General features: G+C 44.1%; 1 protein-coding gene across 1 annotated transcript in view; it reads right to left on the bottom strand.

Moving 5' to 3' along the window:
• PIP4K2A (phosphatidylinositol-5-phosphate 4-kinase type 2 alpha) overlaps positions 1-16,650 on the bottom strand; it is a 123,451-nt gene extending 106,801 nt beyond the window's left edge. Inside the window, exon 1 of the mRNA XM_060248383.1 lies at positions 16,257-16,650. Within this exon, the coding sequence (XP_060104366.1) occupies positions 16,257-16,397 (141 nt within the window). The 5' untranslated portion in view covers positions 16,398-16,650. The remainder of the gene's footprint in view (positions 1-16,256) is intronic.
• Between the last annotated feature and the right edge of the window lie 473 nt (positions 16,651-17,123).

Here is a 17,123-nt window from a genome sequence, read left to right as displayed (position 1 = left end):
AATGGCAGTATTTATTCTGAATGGTTAATATAACGGAAAAAGACAGCAGCAGTTTTAATTCTAAATATCCAATACCATAAAAGAAACTTAACTCAGGTTCAGTTTTGAAGGTTATCATAATATCTGGCAGCTTCCTCAAAATGCCAAATATAAAGGGCTTTGGAGTGCTATCTCCAGTATTTCTTTAAGAGGGTAAGAGTGATGGAACTGCAGTGTTTCAGAGACAAAGGAAAGCAAAGATCGGGATTTACCTTGACCCCCATTTGTGGGGCCATGGAAAAGGAGTAAGAGGCAAGGCAGCCTTTTGCTGGCGGAGAGGGGTGGGGTCAGGCCAAGCACAGGAAACAGGGGCTCGGCCTAACTTGATGCGGGCCCTATAGGATGTCTTTGGGTTGGGTCAGAGGGCAGGGGCAGTCACCAGCTACTTAGGACGCAGCACTACCTCTTCCTGCCTTCTTTGACCATAGGATTGCTTGCATACACACGCACGCATGCTGCTCCAGTCCCAGGCCAAGCATGTGGCTTTGTTGCTCAGGAGCACAGCCGGCAGGGATGAGAGGTCAGGAGAAGGATGCAATGAGGGAAGGGACAGAGCAGATGAGTGGAGCAAGCTTGCTGAAAAAAAACTTACAGAAACGGTCATTACTTCACCTGTGCAGGGATACTCCAGGAGGGTAACAAACAACCCGCCCGCCCGCCCCCCCCCTCACAGCCTCCTGCACCCCCTAGCATCTCTGTTTATGCCGCGGCCAGATCTGTAACCCCAGTTGAGCAAGGAAAAGGGTGGGGGAGGAGATCATTCCAGGAGTTAAAAGGAGGGAAGGCGTTTAAAGCGTGCTGTCCCTTTAAATGTGACAGCCAGCACTCCCTTTGGAGTTCAATTATGCTTGTCACAAGGCAGTGGGGTTCAGATCACTACGCAGCACCTTTGCATAGTGTTCAAGGGTGGCTTGCTGAGGCTGCAGCTAGGCTGCAGGGATCTGATTCAGGATGTGGCAGTTCATTTTCTGGACAAAGCAGTTTGGTCCGATTCAGTATAGAAACTGAACTGCAGTTCCAGATAGAACTGATGGAACTGCAGTGTTTCAGAGACAAAGGAAAGCAGTTCCATCACTGCAGTTTGGTCCGATTCAGCTTCATGCTGTGGCCTTGCTCTCCAGCCTGGGGAAAACAATGGGTGCTATGGGTTTCCTGGTTCAGGCATAGGACGGCAGGTCAATTTGGTAAGGTGGCATCTCAATAACTCATTCAGCTTTGGCATCTTAGCGGCATTTCTGTAACTCTAATTCAGCTTTAATTCAGTTTTGCACTTGGTCCTTTATATCAGGTGAGGAAGGGACCACTTAAATATTATCTTTTCTGAGTTTAGAGCAACATGCCGCTAAGAAGGTCTGCATGCCGGCCAATAGCCACCTCCACCACATCTGAACCTGCTTGAGCTTCGAGAAAGATGGCACATGTGGCTGGTTCTGCCCCCATGAACACACCTGTATCCAAGAAGGTGGGGAGAATGTGGAGCTGGGCACAGGGCTGGGACTGCCAACTCCCTCCAGGGCATCTCCCAGGCGCATGAATTTCTTACAGACACTCCCCCCCCACCCAGCTTCAGGATCTTCCAAAATTGGTATTGCAGAGATACACATTTGCCAATCTCCAGTTGGTCAAAAAAATCAAAGGTACATAACCCACCATGAAAACCAGCTTCTATTATTAAATTATACAAGGTCAACAAAAATAAACACAAATTCCACCATCATAAATTACAAAACAACCATAACTTTTAGTTCTTAATAGAAAAGGAAGCAAAAGCACCAAGAGTCTTTCTTTTCATCCTATGGTACAACTTCCCATCTTATTCCATGCAATCCTGGTGTAGTACTCCAGATGTTTAATGTCTGTCTAAAGATGCAGCCAATAATCCAAGTTTCCAAGGACAAGGTCGTACTGAACCCTTGTTTCGCGTGAGCTTCTTCAAGCTGCAACAATCCTCTTAGCAATTTCTCTTAAGTGTTAGGCCAAACAGCCAGCATATTTGAAGGAACACCTACTGGCCCGGTGGAGAGCATATGGGGTATGCCTCACCACGCTGCACCACTTGCACAGGGTATGGCTGAGTGTCCACCTTTCTTATCACATCTGTCTTATACAACCACCGGCCAAGCCATTACTTGGATTGAGAAACACTTCGATTGGGACGTGCCACTATTATTTATTTGGTTCACATTTATTTATTTGGTTTACAATGACTGGGTGACAGCATGAAGATAATAGTTGAGTGTAGTAGGGAGTGTAGCAGCAGTTCCACGGGGGACGGTGGCTGGACCAAGATGTCCAGGTATTGGCAGCTGGCCATCATCCAAGTATTGATAGCAGCATCAAAGATACTGCATTTCACCTTCAGGAGGCAAGGTTACACAGCCCGCCAACGGTGGTCAACCTTTTACCTTGCCACAGTTCCCAGGGTGTTCCATTGGATTCGTGGCCAGGTCTGGAAGCCTGGGTCCTTCAGCACATGGAACACCAAAGGGAGCAATGCCTGGCTCCTAGAACCATAGTAATAATATATATATTTATATTTAAATAATAATAATGTCCATGGTTGGTGTTATATTCACGTATGTGCATGTAGTTTAAGTTGGCCCTCCATCTCCTTTCTTCTCCTAAGCATTGAACCTGAATTCCCACCTACATCAGGTCTCTATTTCAGTTAGTTTCTATGCTGAGAACTGTTTATACTCTATTTTTGAAAACCCAAAGTTTGTACAAAGAAGAGTAGCATTGTGTTAAAAACAAACTGTGAGAAACAGTGCAACGTACACAGATGTGCTTACTTGGCTCAATGCATATATGCATTTTTGCTAGCATTTGGAATATTTTCTGGCAAAGAATAGGGTTATGGTTTTTTCCTACTTGTCACACAGTGGATATCGCTATGAATGTCACAGATGCCTCATTTCACCTCCCTGGGGGGAGGCATTCAGTACAATTTACTGAGGAGATCTGTAACATTACATTCTTTGAGGCCAGGTATGTGGTGTGCATGAGTTTGGACTTGAGGGCAACCAGAGTGCCAGCGCTGTGAAATGGCTGCCATTTGTTAACATGACCTTCAGTTCCAGGAATGTGGCATAAACAACTTTGCACTCTGACCTGCCTAAAAGCCTCATCTAGATGTGGGAGGCACCACAGCCAGACTGCTTGGGTTGCTGCTTGTTAACATTGCGTATGTGTTCCAGGGAGGCAGTGCTGTGGGGTTGCAGGCACAGTCTTGTTCACCAGCAGCCATCTTTAACACAGCCAGAAACTCTTCACCAGACCTATTCAGTTTAGGGTGGCAGCACACGGGGTGGCATGGAGCATGGTAGGCTGAACTTGAGTGGCCTCTGGATGCAGTTAGGCCTTTGGCCAGGTTGCACTGGGTGGCTGATTGTTTACAATGTCTATTCAATTCCAGAGAAGCAGCATTCAGAGTTGTGGGCACACTCCTGTGCTCAGATTGTGGAGTATTTAATCTATTTGCAATGTCTATTCAGTTCCAGGGAGGAAGCATAAGGAACATGGAGTTTCAGGCACACTCTTGCGCACAGACTGATGGCAATTTAGTCTATTTACAATGTCTATTCAATTCTACAGAGGCAGCGTAAGGAGCATGGAGTTGCATGCACACACTTGTGCACAGACTGCTGACAAATTAGTCTATTTGCAATGTCTATTCAATTCCGGGGAGGCAGCATACAGAGTGGTGGCACATTCCACATTCCATGGACTATTAACTATGCTTTATTCTGTCCCAAGGAGACAAGGATGGGTGATGATCTTCTGGTTGAAAGGGGCATACCCTGTGGAAAAGATGGAATTGACATTGGAAGAGATACTTCTGGCAATGATGATCTTCTGGTTTGAACTGGCTGCAGTGCCAAAGTTGGCAAGGGACACATCCTGTGGATAAGATGGAATTGGCAAAGTGGAAACCAACCAAGAGGTTGCAGAGGATCATGGATGCTATTGGAGTGTTGCTGGATTCAGCACCATGACATTTCAACATGGCTAAAGGTCCTGCTTTGTTCTTAGGCAGTTCATCTGCTATATGGATATCTGGCTACACAGAATTGAGGATTCCCTATGCCTTGGCTACAGCTGTAGGAGCATTGGCGGGAGCCGGCTGAGGCTTGGCTCTTGTGGCGGTATCAATATGTGGCTGGATCAATTCTCTGGAAAATCGGCCTGCGTGCCCAGTTCCAGAGTATGGGGATCCTCTTAAGGGATCTTGGCGTGAGGGGCGACTGAGGTGCCCAGCCCGGGGGCATGGAAACCAGGGGATTACCCTCACGCTCAGGTGGCAGGGGAGACCACCCTTGGGCTTTCGCCCTAGTGAAATCCCTAACCTGCCATCCCAAGGTGACCAGCAGACCATCGACTGGCAGGCGGGTCAGTCAATGAGTGGGATCCTTACTCCATGCTGTGCCAAGGCTTACCACAGCTGTAACCAATAAAAGTTGTGGCCAATTTTATTCCACTTTTTTTGAAAATGGTGTGGTTGTGTGTCATTTCAGTTGAAACTGTAAACTAAACTAGAATGTGTTAGTAGGGAAGAATTTTGCCTGCAGTGCCTGCCTTGGCCCCTCCCCTTGACGCTGGAGCCACAAAAGAATCATAATAAAAATGAACAAATTCACTGTAGCATAAGATTTCATTTGCCATAACCTACTTTTCCACATGCCTTTCTCTCACATGCCTTGGTCAAATTCACTGCCTCCTTCCTCTTGTAACCCAGCAGCTCCCTGCTGTTGGGGTCACAAATTAAGAGCCCTTTTTATGGACATAAACCACACACAAACACCTCTTTGCATAGTTTTTTATTCCATTCTTCCCTCAAGGAATTCACAGCAGTGTACATGATTCTGTTCTTTACTTAACAATCTGAAGTATGTTAAGATGAGAGAATAACTGGCCTGCTAGACTTGGTTACCCGCAGTTTTTTTTTCTGGGGGAACGCAGTGGAATGGACTTCTGGAACTTCTTAGTGGAAACAAAATTCTCAAAAAATGTTTAAAAGTTCATGAGAGGCACCCGTGTGTTTCTCCTTCATTTCTGTCTTGAGAGTTCTGGCACCTCTTTTTCCAGGAAAAAAGTCCTGGTTACCCATACAAACAGAAATAAATATTTCCAGAAAGATGTAAATAATTATAAAATAAGGCCAGAGTCAAACCATAGTTATGTATAACACACATGCAAATAAGAGCCAGACAAAAGAAAAAAATGAAGTGCTACTTTAACAAGGAATGTCTTTAGCCTTCAAGGATGCAGCAAAACCCTTGAAAAAAATGAAGTCAAGAACTCTATTTTTATGAAGTTCTCACAAAATCAGAAGCCACTATTGAGCCTCATATTCAACCTTTTGAGAATCTCAGCTTTTTATGTAAAGAAGATGTTAACACTGGTATTGATAGCAGTCAGGATGCCTGCTCTGCTTTAATTTCAATCAGTACCTCAGGTACTAATTATCGTTTGACTGGTAATCAGTACCAGATTTTAGTTTTGATTATCAAAGATGTTCCCTGCTTCCCCTGCTCATGTTACATTTGCAACCTCTGCCTTTGAATTTTGACTTCCAACGATCAGGTCTTCTGATCATAATATGGTTGTCTGAATACATGGCAGAACGTTTAATTAACTGTTCCACAAACCTATATCACCATGTCTTCTCAAACAGACCAGACACGCCGTTGGCAAGCTAGGCAAATCCCAGCTGGTCCAATCCAATTCATTCTATTTTAGGCAGCCTTTTGATTGTTCCTGTTTTTCTTGCCTTGCCCCCATGGAATCTTCACACCATATATCATAACAGTCTCTATGCATAACTGCTGAAGTACAATTAAAACAGGGATGGGGAACTATTTTTCTGCCAAGGGCCATTTGGATATTATAATATCATTTGCGGGCCATACAAAATTATCAACTTAAAAAACAGTGCTCTGCCGAGAAAGAATGATTTAGGCCAGCAAAATTAATACAAATAATTGTTTTTTTCTATTTGAAGTCATGTGGGAAGAGCCTAATTTGGCACGCACACACACCTGGCTCGCCGCCCTAAGCAAACGCCTAGGTCCAGGGCTTTTTTTGTAGAGGCCACCACGTGGCTTGGCTCAGCCCAGCAATCCCTGAGGGCCAGACCAAGTGATCTCGAGGGCCATAAACGGCCCTTGGGCCGGATGTTCCCCACCCCTGATTTAAAACAAAAGTTAGCATAGCAAATGTTGACAGCTATGTACTAATTAGTGAACCAAACACAATCAAGCTTTTCCAAGAACCTACCCCTCAGAAAATAGAGCAGATACAATGACAGAATAGGGTTATCAGACAAATACAGTTTTGCCAGCAATTTCATTGGCCAGAAAGAAATCAGGCCTTCCTACTGATCTGTTAAAGCAATTTCTAAAAACAGAAATTTGGACTGAAATAGAGATGTTATATATGCTTGCCTCTCAAATACCCTGGTAAGCATGTAATTATTACAAACATTCTAGTGTTCATCAAAATAAGGGATAAGCGAGGAATAGGGCAGGAAGAGAAACTGCACACGTCTTTGATCAATAAAAACAGGAGCCAATGTTTTCCCCACTTAAAAAAATAACAGAAGAAAGCATACTGCCATCTGTGCTTTCATCTCTCTGTCTCTCCTCTAAAATTAGACACTCAAAGAATTTTGGGAACCAAATTAACTTGTTTATTTTAGAAGAAAGCATTTCCTACTGAAACTTAGCAAATCTGAATTTGCTGTGGTGGGTTGCCATTATGACCTAAAAACCAGCACTTTTGAGCCACTGAAAAAGCCATGCATTTTTCATATGAGAAGCACTATGCAGGGAGGAACACAAACTAGCTCCAGCATTTTGAAGGAAGAGATCTCTGTACTCATCATGAGATGGTAGACATAAGGGTAATTAACACTTTTTCCTACATGGAGCATGCTTTCTGTGGAGAAAATTCACAAGATCTTTAGCCACAGTGTGCTACATGAACATAATTGATTTTTTAAAAAAATTATTTCAGAAGAGAACAGTAATTTGCTTATTTGGTTAAACTGTGGTACATGTATGCAGTTAAACATTACTTGTAGTTTTAAAAGGTCAGTAGACCAGACCTTTAGCCTCTCTCATTTCACCCCATGTGAATGGTGTAACACCTTTAAAAATAACCTTTTCAATAGCTATTGTTTCTTGTATGACATATTATATATTTCACAGAGTCAGTTATTGTCTTTTCCACTACCATGGAAAAATGAGATGAATTTTAAATGTTATTAGGCAAAAATTAACTTTCATATTTATTCAGTTTCTTCAAGACAGTGCAGAGTGTCACTCGGTTAACTACTCAGTTACCCCTTCAAGGAACACACTACAGATTACTTGACGATTTTTCATCATTCTACTCTAAATTGTAAGTAAGTTTTTCATGCAATGCTGAGGCTACTATTTAGATGGCTAAATCTCTCATTGCACAAGCAGGAGTATGCCAAACGACAGTAACAGCAGAACAAACCGAGTCCAGTGACACTTTGAAAACCAATGAAATTTACAACCAGATTTCCCATATTAACGACAGGAAAAGATTCAAAATATGACACTGGCCTGGCCTGTAGTTAAGAAAATTTAAATGCCCTTATGTTTTGCTGATTCCTCCCACTGCAGCTCACTTGACCCCATGAAATTTTGTCCTGGGGAGCCAGTGGACCTTCAGGATCTCCCCAGTCCTACGTGGTGCAGCAGCTGGAAGGAGGGCAGAAAACAAAATGTACTAAAACAAATGAAGAAACCCCCACCAGCTATCTTAAGCATACAACCTAGAAGAAAGTTCTATTTAATGTAATAGATTATAATTCAGTCACACTGATTTACCATAATCTGAACTTTGATCCCCGTCATATACCCAGGATATCTATTATACTGCTGAAATCAAGTCCTGAAGAAGGACTAGGTGGCACATGGGCCAGTTACATTACTAACGTTAACAGCTTTGTGTATGATTAATGCTCAGATGGAAGATCTGACAACCTTAATTATGTTGTCTTAAATTCCATTAAATTAAATGTAATAAGCAGTAAAATATTAATAAGACACTAGCTTTGTATTTTGGAACCATCCCCAGATGCAACAGATATATTAAGTCCTTAGAGTATGACAAAACAAAATCCTTCAGCAGGTTTCCCAGTTGTATCCTATGGCCCCGTTCCACTCATGCCAGTTTTCAGTGTTAGTAGACTAACCCTCTATTTGACCGTTTACTTCAATATTTTAAGGTTTTATTATCCAAACTTTATCCCTAATCTCCCGCCCCCCCATCACTGCACCTATGACCAGTTAATCCTGTTAGCATCACCATGGCTTTCTCACATGTTCCAAAGATCTATTTCTGCATATTTGATATCTGAATTGTGTCCATTGTGTTCCATTACTACGGAAGTGGAGACCTACTAAATCCTTAATACAGTAAACAATTTCAACTCTTTTTTGGACGGTTAGTTCTTTTATGTCATTGGCACTTATAATACATTTCAGAAATTCAATCAATCCTGAGATTCTACACATCTGATGCAGAAGAAGAAGAAGTGCAGATTTATACCCCGCCCCTCTCTCTGAATCAGAGACTCAGAGCGGCTCACAATCTCCTTTACCTTCCCCCCCGCCACAACAGACACCCTGTGAGGTGGGTGGGGCTGGAGAGGGCTCTCACAGCAGCTGCCCTTTCAAGGACAACCTCTGCCAGAGCTATGGCTGACCCAAGGCCATGCTAGCAGGTGCAAGTGGAGGAGTGGGGAATCAAACCCAGTTCTCCCAGATAAGAGTTCACGCACTTAACCAGTACACCAAACTGGCTCTATGTAGAACAGAATATAAATCAGATGTTCCCTTCAAACTTAGCCAACGTTGTGCAGAAGGAAAGATATTGATCTTTCAATAATTTGGGCCAAATGGGATATCCTTGACAGTTTACAGTCAATTAAGACAGAGGTTTAAGAGTGTATATGACTGTATACCTCCAAAATACTTGAACAGTCTAGCAACATGCAACAGTACTACATATGGGCAGCTTTGGGATATTATGGTGGTGCAGTAGCTAACCCATGCCAAGTCAGCCAGCAATTCATACCAAGTATTTGAGAATGTTATATGGAAGAAAGCGTAGTTAACAAATGATTCAAAAGAAGCTTCAAGCAAAGTTACTGAAAGGAGTGGAAACAGGGAATGTAACCTATCTTTCTTAAAGATATTGCCAGCTTGGACACCTAATAGCCCCCACCCCAAACAAGGAGAGTGTGATAATGTAAGTATGACTCTTAACAAGAACTATAAATTCTATGACCTGAAGGCAAAGCTATTTTCAGCATCAGGAGTCACTGGCTACTTACAGCCAGGAAAACAATCCTTCCTAAATATGTTTCCTAAAGTTTATTGCATATATTGTAGAAGACGGTATGTGTACATCTTTACTTAGTAAGCTTGCTCGATCAATTGCTGTGCAGAGCATGTGTGTAAACTTTTAAAAATAAATTTAATTAAATCCCAATCAATCATATTACTAAGATAGTGCCAGGGAAGAGAGCCAGTTGGTCAGTTAGATCACTAGAGCCTCATGAATGCGTAAGTGTGGTAAGCCACCCATATGAAGGCGAATTGGAGTGAAAGCATGAGATGCAGGCACTAGGCAGATCCTGTAAACAGCAATGAGTATGGATCGCTAGCCCTCTTAGCAGGAAATGCTCTAATCAACCAGCTAGTGGGAGAGAGAAGCAAGGAACCTCTCCAGAAATCAGGTGGCCTTGGACAGCCACTGAGTACCTTGATCTCTCAGGACACAAAGTGGGAAAGTGTTCATGAGTCAACAGGGTGTTTTGCAATAGCTGTAGCATCAAGCATCCATTATTTAGATCCTGCATCTTCAATAAAAAAAAACAGTTGTAAGTCACCTTTAAAACCATACCATTGATTTCCAGAAATATAACAGCAGTTTACAAGCTGCCATTCCAGCAGCTGTTGGAAGAAGGGGCCCTATTCTCTTTCCCCTCCTCTACTACAGGACAGTTGCACCCTCCCCCTACCATCCTTACAAGCATTGTTTTTGCATCTGGTTAACAATGAACTCTCATTGAGGTTACATTAACTGTTACTAAACAAAGTTAAAGCTTATTAAGAGAAAGGGTGGAATTCATTCTGGAGAAAATAAGCTACAAGCATGGGTAGTTCCATGCCCCATTTATTCTCTTAGGCTGATTCCGCACTAACCTTGCTCCGTGCCAGGCTTCCATTTCTCTCCAGACCAAGCTAGTAATTTCGCGCCAGTTGCTCCACGCCTCCATTTTGTACTGGGGCAACCCGCGATTTGCCACGCCGCAGCATAAACCTGTTTTTCAGGTTTACACTGCGGAGTGGCAAATTGCAGGTTGCCCCAGCACAAAATGGCGGCACAGAGCTCGGTTAGTGTGGAATCAGCCATAATCTTGGACAGAAAAGCCTCAAGTCCTACATATGTACTGGCCTCAAATCTATTAGCACTTTTCTCCTTAAGAGCAAAACAGCTTTGACATCTCTTTTTTTTTTTTGGCCAACTTCTGGACTTGAAGCAGGTATCATTGTGGGGGGAAGGGGAGGTATTTGTGAATTTCCTGCATTGTGAGGGCGGTTGGACTAGATGATCTGGAGGTCCCTTCCAATTCTGTGATTCTAAGCTTCAAATTATACCCCAGCTCAAACGTAACTATTTCTTTTTCTCTTAAACAAACCAAGTAAAGTTCTATACAGCTGGAAAACTTGCACTTTTAAAACTAGTCGGCCTACCTGAAGTTTCCAATAGCAATAAATAGTCATTACATAGAGTTCAGTTCCTAAAAGAAGAATATGAACATAAACCCCCACCACCCTCATCTTGACAGAACCTGAAAGAACCTTCTACTTGCAGCCCCTTACCACCTCAGAATGCACACGTGACAAATACTTACCTGAAAATCAGATCATGGAAACTTCACAAACCATCCCACAGATCTGCATTCTGAAGCAGTAAAGGACCATAAGTGCTCATATTCGTATGTCAATCCCTTCTTAAGAAGGGATTCTAGCCCCACCCATTGGAGTAAATGCAGACAGGCTGTTTTCCCTGCTGCAAAGGAAATGCAGAAGTTCTAGTAGGGTCCAAGGATGACCCATGCAGCACCAAATCCAGTTTTAAAACTATGCAGAAACCACGGGGAAACTGAAAATTAGATTGTCTCACTTTGGAGCATTATATAAAATGAATGCTTTCTACTCACAGACTTTTACTTTCTTCCTTCTGTGATGCAGGGCTGTTAAGAGCTCCAGGCATTTACAAAACACAACACTAAGTACATAGAAGGGGGGAGCAGTGAAACTCCTCATCCTATCAGAATGCACTCAGAAACAGTCTTCTGTCAGATGATACTATAATTGCTTAGGTAACAACATTTCAACTTACAAGAACACGTAAGTTTACAAATAGCCTTTATTACATTTTGTTTTAACAGTTCCCAGTACTTTAGTTTTACACCTGTGATATACTGGTATCAGGTAGCCGACTCAAGGTTGACTCAGCCTTGCATCCTTCCAAGGTCAGTAAAATGAGTACCCAGCTTGCTGGGGGGAAAGTGTAGATGACTGGGGAAGGCAATAGCAAACCACCCCGTAAAAAGTCTGCTGTGAAAAGTTGTGATGCGATGTCACTCAAGAGTTGGAAACGACTGGTGCTTGCACCTTTGTTATACTGGTTTTAGTGACTTTTTAAGATAACAATACAGTCAATGTTTAACATGGAGGTGCTTGCCCTTGGACTTCATGCACACCAGGAAGAAAAAAAATAAAGGTTTAAAGAATGGCATTTAATATATTTTATATACCAACTACTTCTGCATTAGCTTTTCTTAATACAGTTAGCTTGCCCTGAACTGGATGGCCCAGGCCAGCCCCATCTTTTCAGGTCTCAGAAGCTCAGCACAGTTGGTTCTGGTCAGAATGTGGATGGAAGACCACCAAGAAAATCCAGAGCTGCTATGCAGAGGCAGGCAATGGCAAAACACCATTGTTCCTCTCATCTTGAAAACCCTACAGGGTTGCTGTAAGTCGGCTGCAACTCGACAGCACTTTCCACCACCAATTCAATTAGCTTATCTTTGGAGGGGGGGGGAGTAATAGTAGTCCCCTGTGCAAGCACCAAGTCCTTACCGACCCATGGAGTGACATCACATCATGACTTTGAGGACAACCCTTAATGCCACATAGCTGGAAACTGCAGAAGTGACTGAATGTATTCAAGTTCTAAGAGTTCCCAGATCAGGCTGGTTCCATACCATCACTGTTTGTATTCTGGTTAGTTTAGATTCTCTGTTTAACTCAGTGCAGAGGGAGTACCACAGCAATTACAAGGTAATGGGAAACTTTTGAGTTGAGAAATGGTTGAGAACTTGTGAAGAATCTAAAGAACCTTCATCCAGCAAGATTAAATTTGTCAGTTATGATGACTAACAACTAATGCCAAAATTACTATCAACAAGTGATATTTGTTGCTGTGATCGAGCAACAAATTTGCTTCTCATCTTGAGATACCAACTCACTTCTATCTTCTCTTAAAGACAAGTCAGAGGTTACAGTAAAGGGAAGTGGGAGTCAGTCACCCACCTCCCTGTCTCTCACCCTATTTGGCATGGGGTTTTTGTAATGCAGAAAAACTGAGAACTTCAGATACTTTGCTTACATTTCTAGACTATGGAAAACAGAATTTTCTCATGATCCTCCCATCCCCACCATGAACAGCTTGTGTTTTTTGGTAGCATACAAACCAGAGATCAATATTCACAAAACATTTGAGCCAACAAGGACACAAGAACCTTGCTTACACAACAGCAACAGGTTTAGGGCTCAAGCTATCATCCTACACCTTTCTTTCTGGTGTCATATCCAATACATCTAGTTCCTAAGAACAAGGCTTCCGAGAAGACAGAACATGACCACGTTTGTAAAAGGCGACATTCTCACTGAATGAAAGTACATAATGTCGTGCAACTACTGGATGAAGCACAAAAGTATGCTACCATATGTCAGACTCATCACACATGAAGTACTGTATTGCCATTACTCAGTTCCCACAAAATCACAGCTCTATGGAAATTGCAGTATAATTTTACTATTACTGCAACACAGGTTAAGATTCCATTTAGAGCAGCAATTCTTTAATAGGAGCTATTTACAAATGGGGGAGGGGGTCATTAAGGATTCTAGGCACTTATCTGCACCTGCAATGGCTTCCAATATCCAGCAGTGAAGATTTGTTTTATACCGCTGACCCCACTCTGAAAGTAACATCCCAGTCTGTCCCCCCAGGACCTTCCAAAATGTGGCAGACAGAAAGCAGGAAGCAAACCTAACATAAAGAGTGGCCAACGGTCACTGGAAACAAGGATTTCATTGCAGGACCTGTCTTAGCTAATGGGCAACAGAGGCAGCTGCCTCAGGCATCACATTTGGGGGTGCCCAACTGCCCATAGCCTCACACCCCCCCCCAGAAGAGGGGAGGAAGAAGAGGTGGCTCTTTCCACAACTTGTACTTCACCTGGGGCTCAAACAGCTGCCTTTCAGCAGAAGCTTCTGCCCACCCAGTATGGAGTGGAGACCACCCCCTTGCTTAGCCCTGGTAATGATTCTGGGCCCTCAGAAAACTAAGACAACCCCTGTCTTACCAAATGTGTGCTCAAGACCTCTGTATTGTATACATTAACGCTGAAGAGGTGACACATATATAACAGATACACGTGTGTGTGTAATTTGTCTAATTTTCAGTGCTGTTTTGTGTCCCTCTTTTAATGAGTGGGAAGGGGAAATTTAGTAATGATGTTTTGTCTTTGCTGCGCAGTTGATTAAAAGGCTAAAAACCACCGATATAGACCAGCGCTTTTCTCATGTCTCATTTCACTTGTGCCTTGACAATGAGAGACATACCCCACATACATATTTCCAAACACTTAATATGTGCAGATCATATATACTACAAGTCATTATACAGCATGTGTGTTGGGGGGGGGGGGGTAGAATCTAGATGGAAGCAGGCTCAAGAACAAAGTTTTCTGTAGGAAGCTCAGCAGGTAAAAATTTAAGCACTCAATAATGCAAATATGTTGTTACGTTTAAGGAAAAGCATTCAATAATTGAAGGAAAGTTTCAGTCCAGGTAGTCATCCACCCATTCCTCTTAAAAAAACAAAACAACATGGTTTTGTACAAAACAAGCAGCAGCAAACAAAGCACAAAATATCAGAAGTTCACAGACTGTGACAAAGACTGCACCATTCCCACTCCAGTGCAATTCTTCAACAGCACATCACATAAAATCCTGCAGGTACAAACATACTTGTATAACTAAAGTATCAGTTATCTAACCAAGTGAACATGATACATTTTTATTTAGAAATTCTCTTCATCCTCCCCACTCCTCTAAAAGGTATCAGATAGGCAATGTAATCCAAGATGCTAGCAAATAAAACAGAACTGCACAAGAAAAACAGAACTACATAACAAAGGACAGAAAATTTGACAGGTGCCCATGCTGAGAAGTAACTCTTCAAGAATTACTTACACACACACACACACACTTAAGTCAGAAGGTGGAATCGTAGCCAATACTCATGCTGATATGCCAACTCCTCTGATCTTCCTAACAATAGCCAAGCTTCATATTTCCCTTCCACTTGGCCCAATCAGATTAAGAGTGCACAGGTAAATGAATAGCAATTGCCAATTCAGAGGCAGAGCACTGCAGCGCTCCAAGGTAGCAACATCTCTGCCTTCCCTAGCACAGCAGTATATTAGCACAGACACCATTAATCGCCCTGCCTTCCAGCTATATGATACACATTATGGTGGGGAGGGGGTATGCTGGGAGGAAAGCTGTTTGCTACGGATGTGCATGATATATCCAAGCTCCTTTGCAGCCTGACATTTTTACCAATGCTCAGCAAAATGCATCTATCTTGAACAACAGGAAAGCTATTAGCCCAGTGACTAAACACACCCAGCTCTGATCTAGTGCCACCCCACCATCAACCATATCAGAGGCATTTGTTACTGTGATTCTGAGTGCGCTCTCTGGGAGAAAAAGCATCAGCAGTGGGCCTATGACGATAACGGCCTCACTGCACCAGACCAAGGTACATCATTGTGCTTCCAACAGCAACTAGCCAAGCAGACACTCACAGGCCACGTAGGGACACCCTGTGTTGAACATTCCCAGCATCCACTATGCAAAGATACAATGCCTTTGTCCACAGAGGTTTTATTTTTACTACCAAATACAATACCCATGGATCACCAGTTACCAGTCACTGGGATGGATGCCTACAGTCTTGACAGTACCAGCAGGCATGAATAAGGAAAGGACTGAAAGCATCCAACTGCTCAAAGAGAGGGAGAAGCAAGCAGCAGCACTGAACACTCACTGCTTCTACCTTCCTTCCCCCCCCCCCCCCACAACTCCAAGGGCAGCATGCCTCTGCCCTCATGTGCCCAAGGACACACAGGTACCCATAGAAAGGCTCTGCCATTGCGTCTCAAAAAACCCTTCTCTCCCCATACACAAGCCAACCCCCCTCACACACCCCCTTCTTATGTGGATACTCTGAAACAGGAGTCCAGTGGCACCTTAAAGGACTAAACATTTCCTCCTGCATAAGCCAGTGCTTGCTTCATCAGAGACGTTAAGTGTAGATCCCTCAGACAGACACAGTTATAAAGTACAGCTCTTTACATAGCTTACAAACTACAAAGAAAGAGAGAGAGAAAGGAGAGGAACTGTTAGGGTTGAATAATTTCTGCTGCTCTTTAAGATGCACTGGACTCCCATCTAATTTTGCTGCAATATACTAACGAACCTACCCCTCTACAGTTACCTTGGCACTGTTAGCCTGAATGCTTGGCAGGGTTTCTATTGGGGCGGGGGGAGGGGGGAGAGAAGCTGGGGGGAAAACAGATCAAATGTAGCATTTCCATAAGGCCACAAATTCTCTTTCAGAGGTGGGAGAGAATTGCTTAGAGAAAACGGGCAACGGTGCTGCTTTCAAGTAAATCATGCAAGGGGCATAACAAAGAGCCGCCGCCGCTTTGACAGGAGGAGAGACGCAGCTAAGGGGAAGCCAGCGGGCCCCCCTTCCCTTCCCTTCCCCCTCCGCCCCCCACATCCCCCCCTCGAGCAAGCGGCTCTTACCGAGTGGTTCACCCCCCACATGAGAACGCTGAGGAGCGGGTCGCTGGCCCGGAAGAGCTTGACTTTCTGGGCCACGAAATGCTTTTTCTTGGTCTTGGTTTTACTCGCCATAACGGACACGATGTTGCCCGCCGCCGCCATGGGAGCCGAGGAGGAGAAGCAGCCACACAGGGACGAAGAGAGGAGGCGAGGCTGAGCCCCCCGGACCCGCCGCAGGCAACGCCGAGGCGACAGACGGGCCGCACGGCGGGCTTCAGAGCAGCTGCGGCAAGAGAGGGGAAGCGGCGGGCTCGTCACAGGCGCTGCCGCAGCTGCGAGTGCCGCCGCAAGACGATGCCAAGCGCATCCTGGCCGGGCCGCCTGCGCCGCTGCCGCTCACTGAAATGGCCCCGCTCCCCCCTCCCCCGCAGGCCACGCCCTCTAGCGGGGGCCGCCACCCCTTCCCAGCCATCCGTTTGGCTCCGCCCATCGCGGCACACTTGCCGACAGAGCGCCCCGCCTCTCCTCCCCCCCTTCCATTCCTCGACTAGAGAGAGACCTCGCACCCAGCAGGGAATGTTAAGCAAGCGCCAGAGGCGAACGGCGCTTTTGCTTTCAAGCGCATGCGTGCGAGTGCCGAGCATGCGTTCTGGAAGAAAACGACGTCTCCCTCTCTTCTTTTTCCCTTACTTGGTGCCCTTTTCTCTTGTTTGAGAGTGGGAGAGAATAGAAAATTTCCCCTTTGGCACTCTCCTTCCCTCTCTCTCTCTCTCTGTCAACTGACTGGAATTTTAATCATTTGTTTCTCATCTGATGAATCGAATGTTTAAAGTTTACTCAATGGTAATATTAACAACTCTCTGCAGAGCATTTTGTGCCCTCTGTTTC

The sequence above is a fragment of the Heteronotia binoei genome, chromosome 10 (assembly GCF_032191835.1).
Source record: "Heteronotia binoei isolate CCM8104 ecotype False Entrance Well chromosome 10, APGP_CSIRO_Hbin_v1, whole genome shotgun sequence".
Lineage (NCBI taxonomy): Eukaryota > Metazoa > Chordata > Lepidosauria > Squamata > Gekkonidae > Heteronotia > Heteronotia binoei.
This window is presented reverse-complemented; position numbering and strand designations above follow the sequence as displayed.